We start from the raw sequence: 25,278 nt of genomic DNA, 5'->3' as shown, positions 1-25,278 counted from the left end.
GCACATGGGCTCAGTAGTTGTGGCTCATGGGCTCTAGAGCACAGGCTCAGTAGTTGTGGCACATGGGCTTAGTTGCTCTGCGGCATGTGGGATCTTCCTGGACCAGGGCTTGAACCCATGTCCCCTTGCACTGGCAGGCGGATTCTTAACCACTGCGCCACCAGGGAAGTCCGGTTCCTATGTATTTAAAACTATTTTTCTATACCCTGGATACTCAAAGGACAGCTTGGCTGGATATGAAATCTTGAGTTTCTTAAAATGGTGTTCCATTGTTGCCTGGCTTTCTATATTGCTGTTTAGAAGTCTGATGCCAGTCATTATCTTCCTTTAAGTTACTTGATCTTTATCCTCGAGGGCTTTAGGATTTTTTTTTCCTTCATCTTTAAAAATCTCATAGTTTTACTAGGATAAGTCTCAGTGTTGCTCATTCCAGGTCCGTTTTCCCATGTACCTGGTGGGCCTTTTTAATATGTGTGTTCAGATCTTTTATTTTCAAAAAGTTTTCTAGGGTTATAATTTTAAATATTAGTTCTTATTCATTGTTTTATTTTTATTTCTTCAGGTACTCTTTATGTACATTGGATCTTTTTCTATCTTTCTTCCAACCATTTTCTGTCCTTTTGTAGTTCTTTATTAATCTCATTTCCATTCTCTTGGTTTTTTTCTTCTTTTTCTTCTATGCCCCTTATTAAAATTTTGTTTGAATATGTTCTCCTTTGGGAACATTATAATTTAGTCTTCAATTTCTGGTATGACTTTGATTTTTCTTTTATTTCTTTCCCAAGTTTAATCATCTCTTACTTCATTTCTTCATGTTTGTTGTCCATTTATATTTTTGGTTTTTGAATTTCAGATTCCAGATGTTTATTTCCTATCCCCAAATGCTTGAGTATTGTGTTATCGTTTTCTTCTGTTTGCTAGTTGTTTTGTTTGGGAAAATTGTATTTATTATAATGTTTTGGTTCTTATTTTCTTTTTTAGTCTTATTGTAGCTTTGTACAGGTGAAGATTACTTACCTATATGCATTTTGTAGGTAAAGTTAGTAGTTTGGGACAGTTTACAAGGTTCTTAAAGAAATTCAAGATTGTCATCTGTCAGTATAGCAAAGTGCCTTTTCTTTAATGGATGGCTTTTTGGAGTAAGGCATAGTGGGGAAGTGTTTTATTAAATTTTTTGTAGTTCTCTTTATCCTGCAGGATCATAAATTTCCCCTCTTGCTTCTCTTTCTTCACCATTCGTCTTCGAAGGAGACATCTTTGTTTTATCCTCTTCTTCCTCAGAAGTATTGCCTTTCTAGGACTGCCGTTTGGAGGCCCGTGCACTTTTAATTCTTTTCTCAGTAGTCAGTATTCTAATCTTCCAGGATTCTTCTCAGTATTTTTGTCCTCGAGGTAGACTGTCTGTGTCTCGAAGTGATTTTTCTTTGTTTCCTTTTTTCTCTTCCATGAGCTTCTGCTATACTCCCCCTCCCCACCCCTACCACTCTCTCTAGCAGTTTTGAGAGGGTGCTCACAAGACAGTGCTGCTGGATATAGGTGTTTTTTTTTCTACTTATAGGAATTTGAAGTGTGTGGTTTTTCTCTTCTAATTACACTGTAGGCCTGGGATCTGTGTAGTTTTACTTGTTTTTCTTGTCGATCTGTTTGCTTTTTTAGGGGATGTGAGGATTTGGGAAGAACTAATTCCTGACCTTTTTTATTTAGCATTTGGTTTAACTTAATGTACACTTTAAAAAAAAAATTTACTTATTTATTTGGCTGCATTGGGTCTTAGTTGTGGCACACAGGGTCTTCGTTGCGGCATGCGGACTCTTTCACTGAGACACGTGGGCCCTCTAGTTCTGGTGCGCAGGCTCCAGGGTGTGTGGGATCAGTAGTTACGGCACGTGGGCTCTCTAGTTGTGGTGCGCGGGCTCTAGAGGGTGTGCGCTCAGTAGTTGTGGCGCAAGGGCCTAGTTGCCCCTTGGCATGTGGGGTATTAGTTCCCTGACCAGGGATCAAACCCATGTCCCCTGCACTGGAAGGTGGATTCTTAACCACTGGATGACTAGGGAAGTCCCTAATGGTACACTTTAAATAAATAAAACTAGGAACTAATTTACTCATATATGGAAGATCCTCCCACTTACATTTAATACTCAAGTAAGACAATATAGATCTATTTTTCTTAGTTTGTATGTGTGAATTTTAGTGATTTTTACATCTAGGCAGAAATGAAACACCAAAACACGAAGCTTTTTGCTTTTCTTCTGAAATACGAAAGTCCTTCAGGATATTCAGAAAATAAACCTTGATAGTGTTCTTTATTGTTTGGAGAATGGTCATTTTGCATTATGATTGAATTTAGTCAAACATCCAATCAGTTGACTTTAGTCATTTCTCATCATAGATCTTTTATGTCTTTGCTAATTCTGCCTTCTGTTGGAAGCAATGCTGTCATTGAAATAATATGAAAATTTTCATATTCCTTTAATATGATTTCTTTAGAAAAGTTGTTTCTTTTCATTTATAGGTATGATATCTGTGGGGTAAGAACACTGACACTAATCTTAAAAACTTGATTGTCTTATACTGTTGCTGAAATCTTTTAAATAATCATAATAGTTCACATTTATTGAGGTATTAATATTTATCAAGGATAATGCTCTGTAAGAGTTTGATTAGCCTCTCAGTTTTTTAAATGAGAAGGTTGAGGCTAGGGTGATAAAGAAAATTGCCCACTAATGGCAGAGCTGGATTTGAACCTAGGTCTGTCTGGTGCCAAAGCCCATGATCTATTATGTGTTTGACACCTTCCTCTTTGGGCCCTGAAATTCGTCATTCTTTTACCATTTGTATGCAACATGATGATGTATATTTGCCTAGTGTTTTATTTTTTTAAAGTGCTTTCTAAAATTTATCATTTAATCTTCTGCCATCTTATACAGAATCTTAAGTCACATCTATATGATAATTGTTGATTTGATTTAATTATTTTTAGAAGCCATATAAAGGGAAAAAATACTGAGTCATTAAAAAAGTGAATAATTTAGAAAACTATCATATAGAGTGATGGGAAAGAGAAAGAGCTTATGAAAATTGTACAAAACATTAAAAAGTAAACAACATTTTCCTATGAATTACAGGAGATGTTATTTTCTGTAAATAAAATGTGTTAAAAAAGAATAATCAATAATTAAAAACAACAAAAACTCATTAAGAAAGTCAGGTATGCTGACATGGCTAGTCTCTACACAACATTTTAATAGTCTTGGAAAGCTTAACCTAGCAATTGATAAGAGAGAAGTCTAGAGGCAGACCCAAAGTTAATACACAGATACATTAAATACTTACTGTTAGCTCTTTTGTGAATTTCTTCCCTTCAGTACTGAAAAGTACTCTCTCATTTGACCAACGCACAATTTAAATGCTGGGAAGTATGGTGACTTTTTTCCTATTGTTATCTGTATCTTTCTGCTAATTGTGCCTTATCTAAGTACAGAAGTGATGTGAAGATCTGGAGTAAGCAGGAATATAATCTTAATGGCAAGTTATTAGTCTGTTTTTTTGCAGGATGAGCTGATCTCAGGATTTAGTATACCCAGTAGAATGAAAGTTTGTGAGAAGTGTGTGATGTTTATATGTCTAGTATTGGGTTACAGGCTTCAATTTAAAACACCCCATTAAGAAAGTTGGCATAAATTTTGCTTGGTTAGAAGAGGCTATAAACATTTACACCTTATCTTCATTGTGTTTTTTTAAAAAATGTTTGTTTATTTTATTTTATTTTTAAAAAATTAATTAATTAATTAATTAATTTTTGGCTGCATTGGGTCTTTGTTGCTGTGCGCGGGCTTTCTCTAGTTGCGGCGAGCGGGGGCTACTGTTTGTTGTGGTGCACAGACTTCTCATTGTGGTGGCTTCCCTTTGTTGAGGAGCGTGGGCTCTAGGGCATGTGGGCTTCAGTAGTTGGGGTGCTTGGGCTTCAGTAGTTGTGGCTCGCGGGCTCTAGAGCTCAAGCTCAGTAGTTGTGGCGCACGGGCTTAGTTGCTCCACGGCATGTGAGATCTTCCCGGACCAAGGATCAAACCCGTGTCCCCTGCATTGGCAGGCGGATTCTTAACCAGTGCGCCACTAGGGAAGCCCTTCATTGTGTTTTAACGAGAGTAGATTGATGGATTCCTTTTTGTGAATTTCTCCTTAGGCAGTGGTAACCAGTGTTGTTCCCAGATGTAGTTCTTGGTTCCCCTTCCTATTATTTGACAGTCCTCACGCCTTATGATCTCAGTGGCAGGTGTTACAAAAAGCATTTGGTTTACACTTAATCTTTTTTTGTTAAAAATAGTTATTTTTTAATCAAAGCTACTATTAGGTACATTATAATGCATTTCTTATGCAATAATCAGCCATATTTCCTGTTTTTATTTTAATGTATTCTAAGAAGGCACTGGGTGCTAGTTTCTTTTATAATTCTTTCTCCACAGGCTGCTTTATACCGCCTCAGTGGAGACTGGAATCCCTTACACATTGATCCTGACTTTGCTAACTTAGCAGGTGAGTTGCTAATAATGTGAGCCAATGAAAATATTAGCTCAGTTATCTAAATAATACTTAAAGACGTCGCTACTTATGACTGGAAGTTTGAGTAACATTTTAAAAATAGCCCTCTCCTAATATGTTTATGCAAAAGACATGGAAAGGTGGGAAGTAGTGTTCAGAAAATGGTGTACGTGAAATTCAGATTATGGTGGAAGGTAGCTCCTGCTAGTGCAAGGTCTAGGATAGGACCATGGGGATGGGTGTCTGAGTTATCATGAAGGTCAAGGCCATTGGAGGGGAGAGCAAAGAACTGAAAGGTTGAAGAAGGATCATCTACATACATGGATATTGAAATCACTGTGGATGATTTCATGGTTACAACCAAAGCGAAACAAAATAATTATTTGTGTCCCCAGATCTCTGACATTCCTTCCTTTTTTTTTTCGTTTTTTGTTTATTTCATAATTTTTTTCCCAGGAAGTATTATTTATAAAATATTTTCCATGTTTCTTAACACATTATTGACTGGAGATGTATTAACGCCATAGGCGTTAGTTTCTGCAAAAATCCCCCTGGTCAATAATGTGTTAAGATAGGTGGTATGAGTCAGGCTAATGCAGTTTAAAAATGTATTTTTGAAGTCCTGAATGAACTGTTCTTGGTTTTTAAACATGAAATGTGCCTTTATCTAACTAAATTCTCTCTCTCATTTTTAGGTTTTGACAAGCCCATATTACATGGATTATGTACATTTGGATTTTCTGCCAGGCATGTTTTACAGCAGTTTGCAGATAATGATGTGTCAAGATTCAAAGCAATTAAGGTATGTGTAAATTATTAATAATTTAACTACTTGTTCCTTTTTAGTTTTAGAGGAGTCTTAGTGACTTCACTTAAAAATAGGTACTATACCGAAGTTATTATTTTTATTATTTCATTGACTTGGCAATCAGCAAGTTCTCTTTTTGTAGCTCTAAATGCCTCTATTACACTTGCATCATGAAGGATATTATATACAGTTATACTTTTAACAGATTGATTTGATTGTTTTGTAAATTAATTAGGAGCATACATATATCAGCATATATGCCTTAACAAACTCAAGATTTACCTTTAAAAATTTATTTATTCATGTTTTACTGTTTTATAATTTGCCTTAATTTAATTGAAAATGTTAAGTGGCTGCATTTGAACTCTAATAAACATGCACCTATATCAGTATGTTGGTTGCATATTGATTTTAGTTTTGCACTTTTTTTTTTGTGGTCACTGTAAATTTCTTTATTTTTTGGCTGTATTGAGTCTTCCTTGCTGCGCGCAGGCTTTCTCTAGTTGTGGCGAGTGGGGGCTACTCTTCATTGTGGTGTGCGGGCTTCTCATTGCGGTGGCTTCTCTTGCTGCGGAGCACAGGCTCTAGGTGTGCGGGCTTCAGTAGTTATAGCACGCGGGCTCAGTAGTTGTGGCTCGTGGGCTCTAGAGCACAGGCTCAGTAGTTGTGGCACACGGGCTTAGTTGCTCCGCAGCATGTGGGATCTTCCTGGACCAGGACTCGAACCCGTGTCCCCTGCATTGGCAGGCGGATTCTTAACCACTGCACCACCAGGGAAGCCCTAGTTTTGCACTTTTAGTTTTCATCCATTATAAATTGCAAAGAAAACTGACTCTGCACAGTTTTGCATAAATCGAAAGACATACACTTAAAACAAAACAAAACAAAACTTTAAGGCAGTGTCAAATAGCTCCAAAAGCTCTTATCAGTTTGTACTCCATGCAGCAGTGGAAATTTATTTTCTGATGTCTTGCCTTTGATAACACTGATTATTCTCATTATTATAACTATTTTATAGTTATTATTATAATTATTTTAAAAACCAGCGAATAATATATACACAGAGCAAATAAAATAGTATAGAAAATTAAGAAATAAAAAATGTAATTATTCTGTCCTATACAACAACCCCAGGTCTTATTCCTCAGACTTAATTAGTGCTACTTTTTTTTTTTTAAATTAATTAATTAATTTATTTATTTATTTATGGCTGTGTTGGGTCTTCGTTTCTGTGTGAGGGCTTTCTCCAGTTACGGCAAGTGGGGGCCACTCTTCATCGCGGTGCGCAGGCCTCTCACTGTCGCGGCCTCTCCCGCTGCGGAGCACAGGCTCCAGACGCACAGGCTCCAGACGCACAGGCTCAGCAGTTGTGGCTCACGGGCCCAGTTGCTCCACGGCATGTGGGATCCTCCCAGACCAAGGCTCGAACCCGTGTACCCTGCATTAGCAGGCAGACTCTCAACCACTGCGCCACCAGGGAAGCCCCTAGTGCTACTTTTAACTGCTTCTCTTAAGTTGTTCTGGTAGTTACCTATATAACTCTACTTAATATGATTATTCTTCTGTGTTTTGATTCGTCAAGATTAAACTATTTATTGATTCTATATTTTGAAAGACAAAGAATTAACTTTTACTAAATATCTCTACTAATTTTATCATACTACTATTTTTATGAATTTAAGTATAGTCCAGTCTCTGTTTCTTCCTTTTATGCTCTCCAACCTTCCCCCCAAATACCACCCCCCTGCAAAGTGGAAAAGTTTCATATCAAAACATTCTTAACCCCAAAACACATTTTTTTGAAAGGTTCGTTTTGCAAAACCAGTATATCCAGGACAAACTCTACAAACTGAGATGTGGAAGGAAGGAAATAGAATCCATTTCCAAACCAAGGTATGGATAATGTAGTTAGAGGTACATTGTTTCGTTACCCTCTTCACTGTATCCTATAATTATGTTCCATCCTAGCATTCTTTTGGTTAATATTATGGATATGAGATAAAACTTAGAAAGTTTTTTTTAAAAAATCAGTGGTAACTTTTAATTGAAAATAAGATGCCTCCGTACCTTGTTTTTTATTTTCTGTTTTTTTTTTTTTTTTTTTACAGTCCAGGTCTTTTATTTTCTTTACCCCCATCATGCCATGAATTCATAGGGAGTGGGCTCCAGCAGTTCAGGCTACTTTCCATTGGTTCTCACGAAGTGTGCTTCCCTGGGGGAGCAGGCTGGCGCTTCAGCTGAACCCAAGTACCTTTCTCTTTGGCTTCCTTCTTTTTCTGATCATTTTCCTTCACTCGTTTCAGGAAGCTATCTCAGCTCTTAGAGTGCGTAACATGCTCGATACACACATTAATTCTCTTGGCAAGAATCTTGCCCTTAGCTTGTATGTTTACAATGATGCCAACAGCATGCTGGGTAACATTGTAGACTCTCCCAGTTTCGCCATGGCAACATTTGTGGGGCATTCCTTTTTGAACAGTGCCCGTTCCCTTGATATCTACAATATCACCTTTCTTGTAGATTTGCATGTGTGTGGCCAAAGGAGCAGCTCCATGTTTTCTAAAAGGCCTAGAGAACATGTAGCGGGTGCCCCTCCTCTTTCTCTTTGTGTTGGTCATTTTGGCGAATTACTGGAAGATGGAGGTTCTGGCCGAAAAGAAGCTATTTTCTGTTTTTTATTCTCAGCTAAATTGGTGCCTGTCTACATAGCATTTCTGAAAACCCAACCAACCATATCTTTTTGGCTCAACCCATCATTCAAGTTGTTGTCAGAATATAATCTTCAGAAAATTAAAGGCATGACTCTCAGACAGATATAAAATGAAAATGTGACACAAATTAACATCTTATGTCACAGAGTCTGGGCTTAATTAATAGTAAGTAACAAGACAGAGTATATCTCCCTATAGAGTTAAGTAATTTTGGGGTGAGGCTGTTAGCAGTGCTCCAGTAAAATACTAAAAGGACATGCAATCAGCCTTTTATAAGTTTTTTACAGATTATTTTTGTTAATACAGTTGACCAGGGTGACACTTTTTGGCCTGATCATTTGTACTACATTGATGGTTTGTGTCGAGCAGTTTAAATACCACCACCAACAATAATAACAGCTTAAAGTTGTCGAGTACCTATAAGCAGGCTATCCCATTATTTCTACTATGCGTAACAGCTCTACATTTAATTTAGGAAAATCTAGGTTCAGGTCTCCTAAATAACTTGCTCATGGTCACATAGAAAGTGGTGGAGCTGGGATAGACACCCAGGTCTGCCTGGCTCAAGGCTTACTTCCTAGGCCCTAACTTTTTTTTTTTTTTTTTTTTTTACTGTATAATGATTTCTTTCATAAATATAAATAACTTTGCAGAACTCTTCTTTGTATGGCTGCCTTCTCCTTATTACTTCCTGCTGCTTGCAGTATCATTTTCCTGCTTCATGTATGCACACTATTTCACTTTGCAAATTTCTTTTGTCTTTTCGGCTTCAGAGGAAGCTCTACCTTGTCCTCAGAGGCAGTCCCTTACTACTCCCCTTTCCCTCATCCATATAAAAACACATACTGGCTTTCTCTGAAATCCTCCTACAATTAATGTTGGTGCCACATATTCTGGGACCCTCTTATTTTCTAATTATTTCACCTACGTTTATTCTATTTATTTATTTACTTTTAACATCTTTATTGGAGTATAATTGCTTTACAATAGTGTGTTAGTTTCTGCTGTATAACAAAGTGAATCAGCTATACATAAATATATATCCCCATATACCCTCCCTCTTGCGTCTCCCTCCCACCCTCCCTATCCCACCCCTCTAGGTGGACACAAAGCACCAAGCTGATCTCCCTGTGCTATGTGGCTGCTTCCCACTAGCTATCTATTTCACATTTGGTAGTGTATATGTGTCCATGCCACTCTCTCACTTCATCCCAGCTTACCCTTCCCTCTCCCCGTGTCCTCAAGTCCATTCTCTACATCTGCATCTTTATCCCTGTCCTGCCCCTACATTCTTCAGAACCATTTTTTTTTTTTTAGATCCCATATATATGTATCAGCATACAGTATTTGTTTTTCTCTGACATACTTCACTCTGTATGACAGTCTCTAGGTCCATCCACCTCACTACAAATAACTCAATTCCATTTCTTTTTATGGCTGAGTAATATTCCATTGTATATATGTGCCACATCTTCTTTATCCATTCATCTGTCGATGGACACTTAGGTCGCTTCCACGTCCTGGCTATTGTAAATAGTGCTGCAGTGAACATTGTGGTACATGACTCTTTTTGAATTATGGTTTTCTCAGGGTATATGCCCAGTAGTGGGATCGCTGAGTCGTATGGTAGTTCTATTTTTAGTTTTTTAAGGAACCTCCATACTGTTCTCCATAGTGGCTGTATCAATTTACATTCCCACCAACAGGGCAAGAGGGTTCCCTTTTCTCCACACCCTCTCCAGCATTTATTGTTTGTAGATTTTTTGATGATAGCCATTCTGACCAGTGTGAGGGGATACCTCATTGTAGTTTTTGATTAGCATTTCTCTAATGATTAGTGATGTTGAGCATCCTTTCATGTGCTTGTTTGCAATCTGTATATATTATTTAGAGAAATGTCTATTTAGGTCTTCTGCCCATTTTTGGATTGGGTTGTTTGTTTTTTTGATGTTGAGCTACAGGAGCTGCCTGTACATTTTGGAGATTAATCCTTTATCAGTTGCTTTGTTTGCAAATATTTTCTCCCACTCTGAGGTTTGTCTTTTCGTCTTGTTTATGGTTTCCTTTGCTGTGCAAAAGCTTTTAAGTTTCATTAGGTCCCATTTGTTTATTCCTGTTTTTATTTCCATTACTCTAGGAGGTAGGTCAAAAAGGATCTTGCTGTGATTTATGTCATAGAGTGGTCTGCCTATGTTTGCCTCTAAGAGTTGTATAGTGTCTGGCCTTACATTTAGGTCTTTAATCCATTTTGAGTTTCTTTTTGTGTATGGTGTTAGGGAGTGTTCTAATTTCCTTCTTTTACATGTAGCTGTCCAGTTTTCCCAGCACCACTTATTGAAGAGGCTGTCTTTTCTCCATTGTATATTCTTGCCTCCTTTATCAACGATAAGGTGACCATATGTGTGTGGGTTTGTCTCTGGGCTTTCTATCCTGTTCCATTGATCTATATTTCTGTTTTTGTGCCAGTACCATACTGTCTTGATTACTGTAGCTTTGTAGTATAGTCTGAAGTCAGGGAGCCTTGTTCCTCCAGCTCCGTTTTTCTTTCTCAAGATTGCCTTGGCTATTCAGGGTCTTTTGTGTTTCCATATAAATTGTGAAATTTTTTGTTCTAGTTCTGTGAAAAATGCCATTGGCAGTTTGATAGGGATTGCACTGAATCTGTAGATTGCTTTGGGTAGTATAGTCATTTTCCCAGTATTGATTCATCCAATCCAAGAACATGTTATATCTCTCCATCTGTTTGTATTATCTTTAATTTCTTTCATCAGTATACTGTAGTTTTCTGCATGCAGGTCTTGTGTCTCCTTAGGTAGGTTTATTCCTAGGTATTTTATTCTTTTTGTTGTAATGGTAGATGGGAGTGTTTCCTTAATTTCTCTTTCAGCTTTTTCATCATTAGTGTATAGGAATGCAAGAGATTTCTGTGCATTAATTTTATATCCTGCTACTTTACCAAATTCCTTGATTAGCTCTAGTAGTTTTCTGGTAGCATCTTTGGGATTCTCTGTGTATAGTATCATGTCATCTGCAAACAGTGACAGTTTTACTTCTTCTTTTCCGATTTGGATTCCTTTTATTTCTTTTTCTTCTCTGATTGCTGTGGCTAAAACTTCCAAAACTATGTTGGAAAATAGTGGTGAGAGAAGGCAACCTTGTCTTGTTCCTGATCTTAGTGGAAATGGTTTCAGTTTTCCACCATTGAGAATGATGTTGGCTGTGGGTTTGTCATATATGGCCTTTATTATGTTGAGGTAAGTTCCCTCTATGCCTAGTTTCTGGAGAGCTTTTTTCATAAATGGGTGTTGAATTTTGTCACAAGCTTTTTCTGCATCTATTTAGATGATCATATGGTTTTTCTCCTTCAATTTGTTAATATGGTTTATCCCATTGATTGATTTGCATATATTGAAGAATCCTTGCATTACTGGGATAAACCCCACTCGATCGTGGTGTATTATCCTTTTAATGTGCTGCTGGATTCTGTTTGCCAGTATTTTGTTGAGGATTTTTGCATCTGTGTTCATCAGTGATATTGGTCTGTTGTTTTCTTTCTTTGTGACATCTTTGTCTGGTTTTGGTATCAGGGTGATGGTGGCCTCATAGAATGAGTTTGGGAGTGTTCCTACCTCTGCTATATTTTGGAAGAGTTTGAGAAGGATAGGTATTAGCTCTTCTCTAAATGTTGGATAGAATTCGCCTGTGAATCGTTTTTGCTCATAGTCTACAGCTGAACTCTTGTGTCAACAGTAAATATTCCAGCAGAAGGAGTGGGGGTTTGATCATTTTACTGCTTTCTGCAGGGCAGACTCTGTGGGCTCATGGCAACATCGAATCTTCAGTGACCCCAGTTGTCACACCCAGGAGTCGGTTTCTCTCTAATCCTTTTCAGAGCTATGAATAGCAGGGAAACATGATTTATAGACCAAGAGGCATTTTAATCATGGGATTTGTGAGCATTTCATATTCCCTTCCTCATGATGGATACACTGCCCATCCTTTGGAAGAGACACTAAGATGTTGGTCAGATCCTGTTAACCTCATTTACTTCCATGAATTCATGTCAAGTGTATTAGGTTCATGCAGGAGATTTTCAAAACCCTACCAAATGGGTTTAGAGGAAGATGGGGCTAACTTCAGATTACTTCTTTAGGCCAGAGGTTTTCCTAGGCACCAGTAATCATCTGATTCTGCTTTCTAAGGCTGCTTGCTTTACTTACAATTCATACGTAGAAGCTAAGTCCCTGATGGAAAGGTGTTCTTTACAGTTGTGGGTTTTACCTCAATCTCTGGGCTCCTTTAAAAATAAACTTCGAATATTCTTCTCAACCCTAGTTATTTGAACTCTCTGAGTCTCAGCTCAGTTTATTAACATTCTTAATTTGCAGTGGATCTGTATGTCTTATGTCCTTAATACATTGCTTCACACAGGGACACCAGCTCAGGAAGATTTCGTCTGTTGCAAATTTATGAGGAAGTTGAATATTTATTTTTGGTACTTTTTCACCACCTCCCCAACATCTACCTCCTGACCAGATACCATTTCTTCTTTTTCCTGTCTCTACATTTCCAATCCCATTCAAAAATGGCCCAATCCTCAGCCTGTTTTCCCCTAGTCCTTGCTAAAACAATGGCTGATGATGGTTTAAATTAAGGCACCACTTCTCATGAGGTTCCTTGTATTTTAATAAAAATCTTTGAGGGGTAAATATTCAAAGTACTACTTCTCTATGGTTAAATTTTAGGCAGTGTAAAAAACAGTTTTAGATGGAGATGAAGGGAGTTGGGTGGATTACACAGGACATGGGATGAACAGGGCTGTCACTTTTGTTCAGTTACATGAACATGGTGACAGGCAAACATAAATGCAGAGATGGCATTTCTATGCTGGTATGGGGAAAAAGAAGAGAGGCCACTGGTCAGGACATTGTTTGGCCTAGGGAGGAAGAAGATCGAGTACTTTGGTAATTTATTTAAGCTTTTGTTTTTTTGCGGGTTAGGGGAGCAAGTAGGGGAGCTCATACTTGAAGCCGAATCCGGCATCTGTACCCTAACACCGAATTAAATCTCAAGACAGAGTTTTGGGTGAAGTAGAAAAGAATAGCTTTATTGCTTTGCCAGGCAAAGGGGGCTAGAGCAGGCAATTGCCCTCAAAACTCTGTGTCCCTGACCCGGAGAGGGTTGTGAGGAGTTTTATAGTAATCGTTCAGAGAGGAGGGTGTGATCAGCTCATGGACATTCCTCTGATTGGTTGGTGGTGAGGTAAGTGGGAGTCAGCATCATCAACCTTACGGTTCCAACTGGTTCTGGGGTTTGTGTGTTTGTGGGTAGCACACCGTTGACTTCTCCCCCCTGGTGGGGCTTTCAGTATCTGCAAAACAGCTCAAAGATATTGTTATGTGTATCCCTTGAGGGGGAACCAGGACCCTGCCCCAAGGCTGCAGTATTGTTTCTTTTGACTATTCCTCCCTTGTCTGCATCCCCTCCCTTCCCTAATCAGCAACTATTTGAACCTTCTCGTTGGAACTCAGGGAAGGTCATGGAGGCTGAACGAAGCCTATTTCCTGTAATCAAGAAATGGGGGACACCGATATAGGCTTTTGTGCCCAGGAACCCCACAGGGTCCTGCTAGGGATCATACTCAGTGCAAGGAGATGTGGAAAATCCAGAGATAAGGAATCTTGGCCTCTACTTTACAAGGGATCCTACTCTATGTTGTGGGGGAAATCAGACACATTCATGAAGAGTCTGCCCGAGTGGAGAATGGGAAAAGAGTTATCACAGAGGTACAACTAGCATGCTGGGAAAATGCTGGGTCCATTCTCACTGGGATATCTGGAAGGGCTTCCTGTAGAAAGTGGGATTTTAATTGAACTTTGAAAAATTATACTTTTGAAAGAAATGACTTGAGTAAGCGCCTGTCCTCTGATGGAGGGAGGGAAGTCTGGCCTAGTTGAGTGGAGGCGAGAAGGTGAGTGTTATGCTTAGTCTGGAAAACTCAGCAGGGTCTTCAATCCTAGGGCTGTGAATGTTCGGTTGAATATTTTAGGTTTTATTCTTCTCGCATTGAGAAGCCATTTAAGATTTGAGCAGGGGAATAATATTCTTAAAGAAAATAACTATGACCAGGATGAATTGAAGGGAGGGAGGAACGACATACTCATTTGTCTACAATTTGGGGAAGAGAGGAAGATTATCTCTAATTCATTAGATGTGCATTGTATCAGCGGGAGCAAAATAAGCAGCATATCTTGATACATAAATCCTCCTCCCATATATGCATTCTTTTTCACCAGGGAGCAAGTATTTGGCAGCCAAGTTATCTTTAAAGTAATAATAAGGAAGCTATTTGGAATAAGTGTTTCAGAACCATTTGTTACTTTGCACAGACCTATGAGCAAATAGGATTGAGCTAAAGCATTTACAGTGGTATGTGGTTCTGCAGGGGCTGCCACACTATTATATATACTTTTATCTTGGCTAAACTCTAGCTGTTGCCACTGCTATTACTCAAAGAACTGAAGTGTCAACAAGCTAATCAAAATAGCAAAGTGGGAGTCAAGAGTTTTTCCGCCTGTTTCTTAAAGTCTTAGGAAGATTGTTTCCTTTTTATTCCCTATATTCAGAACATAAAAGCCTCCCAGACATCTCATCTTTACTAGGTCAAACATTTCAAAAGGCAGTGGGATTATTTTCCAGTTGCTTTTCAGTTTAAGGCAAGTGTTTTAGGGGCTTCCAAAGCCTCCCTCCTGAATCAATTTATGAAAAAAAAAATGAAGTAAAGGCATTATTAACCCAACTACATTGTCTTGGTATAAAAGTCCTAACATAGCATAGTGGGAAAAGGTTCTGAATCATGACCTAAGTGATCTGAGTTCTAGACCCAGTTTTGTGAATGCATAGCTTGATGGTTTTGTCAAGTGTCATATTTAACAGGGAGGGATTAGAATTTTTCTGTATGGTTTCTGTACTATTCAGTAGTATTGTTCACAATGATTTTTGCCTAAGGAGTCTAGAAAATGGAGAGACACATGATAATGTTGCAGGAAGAGGGACCTCTTCCAGGGCCCAAGAGTGGGCTCTTGTCTACCACTCAGAAATGAATTTTCTGAGGAGACACACGTGCTGACAATGCAAGAGACTTTATTAGGAAGGGGTGTCCGGGCGGAGAGCAGCAGGGTAAGGGAACCCAGGAGAACTGCTCTGCCATGTGGCTCACAGTCTCAGGTTTTATGGTAATGGGGTTAGTTTCCGGGTTGTCTCTGGCCGATCATTCTGCCTCAGGATCCTTTCTGGTGGTGCACACATTGCTCAGCTAAGATAGGTTCCAGCGAGAAGGATTCTGGGAGGTTGGTAGGGCATATGGACTGGAGTCTCCTCTCTCCTTTTGACCTTTCCTGAATTCTTCCGGTTGGTGGTAGTTTGTTAGTTCCGCGTTCCTTACCAGGACCTCCTGTTGTAAGATAACTCGTGCAAGTGGTTACTATCGGGCCTGGTCAGGGCAGGCGGTTTTGGGCAGTGGTTTCCCTAAAAATAAGATGGTGGTCAACAATTTTGGGTGGAAGTGATGTGTGTTACTTTTGGGCCAGAACTCACACTGCCAGTGTGAGGCTCCAGAATTCTTTCTCTCTACAAAGATGACTGAGAGAGGTGGCTTCGTCAAGCTGGGGGCAGGAATAAGGAGAGCGGAGAGCAGAACGCCTAGCCAGCCCACGTGCAGCCCATGCACAGGGAGCGGGAAATGAACCTTTGTTGTTTTAAACCCCTGAGATTTGGAGGAATTATTTGTGACAATAAAATGTCAAGCCTATTCTTGATTGATACGGTCTTCAAAGAGTATCACTGGGATGCATAGGGAAAGCCCCATGGATATGGAAGATCCTTCTTTTTCCTAAATTAAAGTTTAAGTGTTCTATACATAAATGTCAAAGCTGTTTTGAGGGGAATTGTTTCCTATCATTGGAAATACTGAAATATGGACTGGGCAACCTCTTGAAGGCAGTGCTGTAGAAATTGAAGGCAGTTGTGTGATATAATAGGAAATAGATATTTGGTCTTCAATGTTTCTGGCACAGAGCTGCTAAAACCCTTGGAATTTCCTAAGTGCTGAGAGCAATAAAGGTGTCTAAGGACGGAGGCTGGTTGCTAGTGGAGCCAACCAAGTGATTAGAGGGTTGGAACTTTCATTCCCACCCCTCTGAAGAGGTCAGAGGGGCTGGAGGTTGAATCATTCACCAAAGGCAAATGATTTAATCAATCATGCTTATGTTAATAAGCCTCCATAAAAACCCAAAAGGAGGGGGTTTGGATTGCTTCTGAGTCAGTGAACATGTGGAGATATGAGGAGAGTAGCATGCTCAGAGACCATGAAAGATTTAGACACTTTCCCTATGCCTTACCTTATGCATCTCTTCCATCTGGCTATTCCTGAGTCTATATATATATAAAACTTGTAATATGTAGTAAGTAAAATGGTTATCTAGTAAGTAAAGTGTTTCTCTGAGTTCTGTGAACCCGCTTTGTGTGAATGGATTAATCAAGCCGAAAGCAACATCTGGTTGGTCAGAAGCAAGGATGGAAACGTGCATTATTTGCTACTGGTGTCTGAGTGTGTGTGTGTGTGTGTGTGTGTGTGTGGTAGGAGCAGTCTTGTAGGACTGAGCCCTTAATCTGTGGAATCTGACGCTATCTTTGTGTAAATAGTGTCAGAATTGAGCTGCGTTTGTACAACACTCAGGTGGTGTCTGATAATGGCTTGGTGATACGGGGAACCCCCTGTCCCTCCACATTGGACTTGGTACTACAGCTGACTCTTGAACAACGTGGGTTTGAACTGCGTGGGTCCACTTATGGGTGGATTTATTTCAGTAAATACACATCCTTAGATTCAACCAAATGTGAATCAAAATTTCTATCCATGGTTGGTTAAGTCTGCGTATGCGAAACTTGTGGATAAGGAGGGCTGACTATATTATGCCATTGTACATAAGGGACTTGAGCATCTGTGGATTTTGGTGTCTGCAGGGGCTCCTGGAACCAATCCCCTGAGGTTACTGAGAAACGGCTATAGAATCTTAGGTTGGAACAGAGAAGTTCATGGTCCATTTGAGGTTAAAAGTATTCAGAGTTACAGCTCCTGAGGGTAACTGTTGCGCCTCACCTTTGTGCAGCTTGTATGGTTTATGAAGTGTTTTCTCCAGTGTTAACTTACTTGCTCTTCCGTGGATAGCAAAATGTTTCTTGACTGTACCTTTCATAGTGACTTGACAGGTGCTAAGAAAAATTTGTTTGGAGAAGCAAGCTAATTTTTTACCTGAATCCCATAGCTATTCTGATAGATGAGTGGTGATATCTCATTATGGTTTTCATTTTCATTTTCCTAATGGCTAGTGATATGAAACATCATTTCATGTGCTTATTTGCGATTTGTATATCCTTTTCAGTGAAGCATTTCTTCATATCTCTTGTCCATTTTCTAATCAAATTGTTTATTTTCTTACTGTTGAGTTTGAGCGTTCTTTATATGTTATAGACTTACTTCTTTGTTGGCTATGTAGTTTGTAAATATTTTCTCCCAGTCTCTAGCTTGACTTCTTATACTCTTAAAAGAATCTTTCACGTACCAAATGATTTTAGTTTTGATAATGTCTAGTTTACCTATTTTTCCTTTTATGGTTCATCTCATTCCTGGTTTATTGCAATAGGCCCACTGTTCTCTCTGATTCTGACCTTGCCTCCCAAAAGTCTGTTCTTAACAAAGCAATTAGAGTGATCTTTTAACATGTAATTTCTCATTTAAAACTCTCCAAGCTTCCCATGTCACTCAGAGTAAAAGCCAAAGTTTGAGCAGTAGCCTCTAAAACCCTATATAATTTGGTTCCTCATTATCCCTCTGACTTCCCCTCTTACCACTCTCTCCCTCCCTCAGCCACACTGGCTTTCTTCCTGGTATTCAAACAGGCCAGGCAACCCCTGACCCAGACTCCAGTCTCTTTTTGCCTGAAAAATGTAACCTTGGCTCTAAGCTCCCTTATTGCCCTCAGGTACTACTGAGATGAGGCCCTTTTAGTGAAGCCTTCCATGATCTCCCATTCAGCATAGAAATTGCCCTATTTCCTATAGTCCCATATCCAGTTGCTTGTTTTCTTTTTCATCATGGTACTTGCAAATATCTAACCTACTAGGTATTTTACTTATTTAAAAAAAATGGTCTATCTTCTCCTCTAGAATTAAGCTCCTTGAGAGAAACTCTTTGCATCTCTTTTGTTCTTAAATGTTCAAGTACAGAATCTAGAGAGCCTGGCACATAGTAGGGGCTAAATAACGGTTTCTATAATGAAGAATGGACAGAGAAATGAAGGAATGACAAAAGTATGTCCCAACCTAGCTGGGGCTTGCTGTGATGAACCCATTGGCTCTAGGTTGGAGAACCTGAGCTGGTACGTTTGGAATCATCTTTCCTTTTCTGAGGAGAGGTTCATTTCTTTCAGAAATTCAGGGTCTAAGAAAGATGCCTTAAGAATCATCCTCCTTGGAATGACGGCATTAGAACTTCTAATGAAAGTTCAGCTCCTAAGGAAGTGGTGATTATCACCGGTTGTTAATACTCTTTGTTGAATGGTTGGTGAGGAGCATTGTGGTTCCTCATCATTATGGATGGAGGGACCAAGGTGACAGTCCGTGAGCTCACTGATCAATCTTAACTTCATTAAAAACTGGACAACTTTTTGTACTTACTGTTGCAAAGCAATAGGAAGGTACACAGCATCACTTATAAAATAATCTTGTAGTAACATGAAATCGAATCTAAATCTAATTAATTCTCTAGCTATAACTACCTGTTTATAAGGAAATAGAGGTAATAGGGAACATCTTAAATGACATCACAGGGATACAATCAACAGACTCCTGTGGACAATTCTACAGGATAAATTACTTAGTTTCTTCAATAAATCGGTGCCAAATCAAAGGGAGGGAGAACTGTTGTAGACTAAAAGACACATGGACATATTGCAAGGCGTGGACCTTCTTTAGATCTTGATTTCAATAGATCATGTATAAAAAAGACATTTAAACACATTTGGAGGCAATTGAGTATGGCTTAGTTATTGTGGTAAAAGAAATGATGATTAAATTTGTTGGGTGAGATAATGATGTTATGTTAGAAACAAGTTTTTATCTGTTGGAGGTAAATACTGTGGCATGTAAGGAGAAATGACATAATGTCTGAGATTTACAATAAAAAACAGCACTTCCCCCACCCTCCCCAAACTCCTAAACCAAAATAAATACACAAAAAACTAAAAGTGTGCGAGTGAGTGAGTGTGTTTGTGTGTGTGTGTGTAGCAGAAGAAGAATGGCAGACTTTTGATCATTGTTGCAACTGGGTGATGGGTAAGTGGTGCTGCATTCCTTTTATATCATTCTCTTTACTTTGTGTATGTTTGAAAATTTCTAGCACAAAAAAATTAAGAAAAAAACTCCTCCTTGCCCCTTCTTTTCTAGGGATTCTCCAAGAAGCAGGAAGATTGAATCTCATCAGCAAACCCTCACAAGGCTGAAGTTGTCCTCTCTTCACTCTCCCGCTGCCTGAAACCTTAAGTCATTCTGCAGTGCCCTTTCAAATTGGGACCCGCCTCTGTCCATGTGGTATGTCTAATGAAAGCAGTGACTTCTGGGAGGCTACCTCATCCTGTGCACCAATCTTCCCACTGGATCCTGGCCACTACCTCAAAATGAGGTGTCTCTAATTCTAGAGTGGAATCAGGAGGATCCAGATGCATTGCCACTTATAACTGGTATAAATTACAGCCCACAAGCAGAGGTGTGCAAGAAATAGTACGAAAATTTTTTTATAACTGCACGTAATTTGTATTTTAAGCCTTGATCCTGCTGGTGTCCTGTTTGGATTTCCGCCATCCCTATTTGGAAGTCATACGGGGCCAAGGTTTTGAGGGAGTGGGTGGAAGCATGATCATTGTTGACTGGAGCCCACAGTTGTAAGTGTAGATGCCCATCAGCTCGGGGGCCATGCCTCCTTTAGGTTTGGTGGCTCCTGTGCCATGCGTGGGACAGGTTGCCATGATTCTGCTTGTATGCACACTATAGCCATCTCCTTTTGGAATTTTTCTCCATTTACCCCTCCAGCCACACTTGAGAGGCCTTTTCTCCTCCAGGATTTACAGACATCTCTCTCTGACTTAATTAGCACATTTCAACACTCCAGTAGGGAAACAAGACAGTACCTAATTTCAAAAACCTGCTTCTGTTATGTTTCTGCTCAAGTATCCTCTCTTTTCCATGGAGTTTGCGATTTTAGAAATAAAAGCCAAGATGATCAGCATGTTATTTCTGCTATGCCCTGCCGGGCTCTTCCACTGGCCAGTGAACATGGGTCTGCTACCCACTTGAATGCAGAAGGGAAAGGGTGAAATAAAGGAAGAAAAGGAAAAAAATGAACAGGAACAGATTAACATCTCAAAGTATCCTGCCACATTTGAAAGATGTGAGAGTTGAATTCATGGGAAAGGTTCTGCTGGGAAAAAGGAGTTGTTCTTGAAAATGGGGTCTGTGCTGTTGCAGAGACTGTTGAACCTAGGTCCACAGAATGCTCTGATGTCATCACTGAGGTTAGAGAATTCTGCTGTAGGCCTGGCAACCTTTGAAACTTAACAGCCCTGGTGAGCACTAGGCAGTACTGCTTGTTCACTAAGTGGTCCAAGTTGTTCAGCCATTTAGGAGACTTGACTATTTTTATTTGTATTGAATCATTTCAACGGATTTCCCAAAAGCCAAGGAGGGCCAACCTGTAGGGAAGAGGAGGAGTTGGACGTGAGGCATCTTCTGAGGGAATCTTCCAGTTGGTACGATGAGACGGCGACAAAAGAGGAAACATCTGGAAAGTGAAGAGTCCCAGGAAACTGCCGAGAAGGGAGGAGGTATGTGGGGGGCAACTTGTCTGGGGCACATGGGTTTCTGCCAAACTGAGCCTTCTCTAGGAAGGGGGGTACTGAGAACGTGTCACCTGTGAAACAGGGTGCGAGAGACCTTGTCTCACTGATGCTGCCGTATCCACGCGGAGGGTCCCTGTGGTGTGAGACGGCACAGAACGGCCAGGTGCCCCTGGGAGATGGGAGGTCAGCTCCGCTGGTCTGAGGACCCTCTCCTGGGGCTGCCGGGCCTGGAGCTTTGTCGGACTCACAGCAGGCTGCATCCTGCTTGCACAGACCTAGAGGTGCAGCTTTTCTCAGTCCCCGAGTTCTCTCTTATTCTCTTTGATCTTCCCCTGGGGTCATGAGGTGGGGGTGTGAAGGATGCAAGGATGCTGAGAGAGACCCATGAGCTGCTTGGCCCCTTTTGCCAAAGTGGAAAGAGAAGCCCCATGAGTTGAAGGCCTTGTTGAAAAGTATCTTGAGAAGTGGAATGCAGTTCGAAAGGAGATTGTTTGTCTAGGGATGGTGTCATTGAAGGCAAGGAGGTTTTATTCCTTCGACAGGAAGAATTTCCCAAAGGAGATCAAGGGAAGGGAAGGGCTTTCCAGAGACTGAGCCCGCATGGGCGGGGGTGAGAGATGTCCTCAGGGTCCTGCGGGGAGCTCTGAGAGCCACGGGCCACCTGGTGCCTGCGTGCCTTAAACCTTAAACGTAGGCGAGTAGCTTGCCCTGGGAGAGGGGTGGCCACGTGAGGAAGTGGGGGCAGAGTGGAGCCTACCCCAGACTTCCAGCTGGAGGCCTCTGCCCCAGATTAGAGCCCAGTAGCTCCTACCAGGCCTAGGGTCCTGGAGACTAGGATGGGCCCTGGGAGTGGAGGTCTAGACAGCAGGCAGATTTTCAGGCAGTGGCTGGGACAGGCTGGGGAAGGCAATGACTGCCCCTGTCTCACCATTCAGAATATTTTTCTCTATATTCCAGTGTGTGTGTGTGTGTGAGTGTGAGTGTGTGTGTGTGTGTGTGGTAGTGGAGAGAAGAGCGGGATGAATGGGGGTAGAGTGCTCATCAGATATAAAGTCTGCATGGTAAAGTTCTTGTCACCCTGCCTGGAGCTGGGTGACACTCGGTGTATGTAAGAGTGTGTACAGAATTCTTGTTAGGGGTGTTTTATGAGGCAGTAACTCATACACCCATGTACACTCTGATACAGCAAATATATCACACACCCCACATATAACTTCCTTATTAAACCACACACAGCACATGTAGGTATATACACGCATCACTCCTGTACTACGTTCTCATACAACCCACCTGTGTCACAATCCTCTCCTCCAACACCAAACGCTGGAGATGAGATATGTATATAGACACACACACTATATATATATGACACACACACTATATATATATGTATCTCCTCAACTCTCGCAAACACAGCTAACTTCAGCTATCTCTAAATACCTCTGTAAGAACCAGTCACATGTCATACACACCACACTTCTAACACATTCTTTAGTGATGCCAGACCCGCTTTGTACAAACCACAGTAAAGCACAGTCTCACTAACCCATGTCAGGGTTGCCAGATAAAATACGGGCTGTCCAGTTAAATTTGAATTCCAGATAAACAACAAGTAATTTTTCAGTATGAGTATGTCCCAAATATTGTATAGGCCATACTTACACGAAAAATAAGTAAGACCAAATACTGCATGGGAATACTTACACTACAAAATTATTCTGGGTTTATCTGAAATTGAAATTTAACCGGGTGCCCTGTATTTTTGTTTGCTAAGTCTGGCAACCCTTATATACTTACCGCCAGCTGATGTGTTATGTATTTATTGTATTGTTGTTTAGTGTTTGTCTTCCTCTACTAGAATGTGCAGCCTTACCAGAGACTAGAACAATGGAAGAGTGCCGGATACATAGGAGTAGCTGCTTACTGAACCTTGGTGAATGAATGAATGAACACACACCATAAATACAAGCCACACCGTGTGATGAGGAAAAGTTACATGTCCCAGAATTCCTGACTTGTGAACAGAAATCATGCACACAGAGGCCACAGATACAGATACACCCATCTGCACTGTGCTCCCCACGCCAACCCCACACTTACCACAGACTTAAGTGATAGACATCACTCACTCTTCACACATACTCACAGTCACCACCTAGGCCCACATTACCCACAAGACACTGACAGAATAAGTATTGATTTTAATTAAATACTGGAGTATCCACTGGGAACCACACTCTCAACTGTGTGTATTCACTGCACCTGACACATGTCAGACCGTCAGTAAATATTTGTGGACAGAGGATTGAGGAACCCACCCTGAGCCTTTCATTCCTCCCTCAGGAATCTCGAAGTCACAAGAGGATCCCCCTCAGCTTGGATCTCCTGTGGTGGCCCAAGGCTGCAGCCCAGGGGCAGGGGAGGTCCCCTCTGCCTCTGAATACTTCTGTGCTTCTTCTCCACGCAAGCTCATCCGTGGTGGTAAGGGCGCGGGGCTCCTCAGGTGAGGGGCTGCTTGGCTGGGAGGCAGGAGGCACACAGATCCCAGGGAGGCTGAGAGGAAACCCAGGGTCAACAGAGGGGCTGAGGGCTCTGTGGAGGAGCCTGAGCAGGATGGCTGAGCTGTACGAGGGCGTGGATCTCAGCTGAGTCTGGGGGCGTGTGAATCCTGGTACCACCATGGTGGGGAAGTTAAGGAGCAGGGGCCGGAAAGGTCTGGGCTTGAGGTGGAGGGCAGAGGGACCAGATTAAGCATCTTCAGAGGAAAATGTAGGGTTTGCCTTTGCCTTTGCTTCCTGAGAAGGACAGAGTTCTTCATCATAGACCTCCAGCCTGAGAGCAGGACCATCCAGCTGAGGTCCACCCAGCTCACACATACATCCGCTCTCCAGGCACAGCCATTCTCAGTGCACACGTAAACCCCAAGCACGTGATCCACAGTGCTCCTCTCCTACACCCCCATTCCACAAGTAATGCACCACCGATATTCCCAAACTCACACTCCTCGTAGTACACGCATCCTCCCACATCCCTCACATACCACAGCCCTCACCACCATACTCCACACCCCTGTATATAGCCACCGCTCCAGTATCCCCCCACACGCAGATGAAAAGCCCACAGATGACACCAGATACACCACTCCATCCTACGGCCAACAGACACCAAGCTCATGACACAGCTACCTCATGCAAATGTCCCTCTCTCATCTACCACACCTGCTCCCTCAGCTTCCAGCATGGCCCGAGCATGTTATTATGTTTTTAATTTCCTTTCCCAGGAATCTGGAGATTACATCGAGACACTCCCCGGCCTAGAGCAGCCCTAGCCCGGGTTCAGGAACAAGGGGAGACCGCTCCCCCACCACAGTGTGTCGCCTTCTCATCCCCTTCATTCAGTAAGACCTCTCTGTATACAAACAAAGAGGAAAGAGGCATGAAAATATACTACATGCGGGTGAAAACGATCAAGGGTGTAGCTGTCTCCTGGGAGACAGAGAAACCCTTGGGGTTGCTAGAAAAGCGGCTGAGGATAGAAGAAGTGACCCTTCCTGAGGATGTGCGGGTAGGTTCTCCCCGCTCTGCTGTGTCCACCAGAAACCGCCTGTCTGACAGTGAGCCCACTGGGGCGGAGAAAGAGTGTGAGGAAAGGGCAGAGCCATACAGCCCATCAGGGTCAGCTGCAGTCCAGGAGAGACCCAGGGCCAAGACACCGGACTGGCTGGTGACCATGGAGGCCGGCTTCAGGTGCATGGCCTGCTGCCGGGTGTTCCCCACCTTGGAGATCCTCCGGCAGCACGTGCGGTACGGTGTCCAGGAGGGCTTCAGCTGCCATGTCTTCCATCTCACCATGGCCCAGATGATGGGCGATGTGGAATCCGAGAGCACCACCGAGGAGGAGGTGGAGGAGGAGGAGAGGAGGAGGAGAAGCAAGGAGCAAAGGAGAATGAGGAGGAGCAGCCCACGGGGGAAGACCTCAGCCCGAGGAGACCGTGGAGCCAATGTCCAGGCTGCGTGTTACATTCTCCGAAGGAGAGGAAGTGAGCAGGGGCTGGGGCTGCGGAGGGAGCTGTACCTTCTCCGAGCCAGTCCCATCTCTCCACCCCAGACTCATGCTTCCATAAGGGAGAGTTGGGGGCTTTAGCACCTCAGGGGGAACTGAAGGGGAGATAACCAGCTCTCGTGCTTCTGGCCCAGTCATGTAATAATAAAGTCATGACTGTAAGTGGGAATTGATCCTGAGCTTTTCAGCTTCCACAGGAAATTCT

At 41.5% G+C, this 25,278-nt stretch overlaps 1 protein-coding gene and 2 pseudogenes across 1 annotated transcript in view; 2 read left to right on the top strand and 1 right to left on the bottom strand.

Moving 5' to 3' along the window:
- The window catches only part of LOC130707099 (peroxisomal multifunctional enzyme type 2-like), a 62,037-nt gene extending 42,351 nt beyond the window's left edge, over positions 1-19,686 (top strand). Inside the window, exons 16-19 of the mRNA XM_057540058.1 lie at positions 4,464-4,533; positions 5,235-5,341; positions 7,154-7,240; positions 19,564-19,686. Of these exons, the coding sequence (XP_057396041.1) occupies positions 4,464-4,533; positions 5,235-5,341; positions 7,154-7,240; positions 19,564-19,590 (291 nt within the window). The 3' untranslated portion in view covers positions 19,591-19,686. The remainder of the gene's footprint in view (positions 1-4,463; positions 4,534-5,234; positions 5,342-7,153; positions 7,241-19,563) is intronic.
- LOC130707102 (60S ribosomal protein L21-like) lies at positions 7,484-7,968 on the bottom strand (annotated as a pseudogene).
- On the top strand, positions 19,582-25,073 carry LOC130707103 (protein FAM170A-like; annotated as a pseudogene).
- The last annotated feature ends 205 nt before the right edge of the window (positions 25,074-25,278 follow it).

This window comes from Balaenoptera acutorostrata, chromosome 2, assembly GCF_949987535.1.
Source record: "Balaenoptera acutorostrata chromosome 2, mBalAcu1.1, whole genome shotgun sequence".
Taxonomy (NCBI): domain Eukaryota; kingdom Metazoa; phylum Chordata; class Mammalia; order Artiodactyla; family Balaenopteridae; genus Balaenoptera; species Balaenoptera acutorostrata.
The sequence above is the reverse complement of the archived record's forward strand: the minus strand, read 5'-3'. Positions and strand labels throughout refer to the sequence as shown.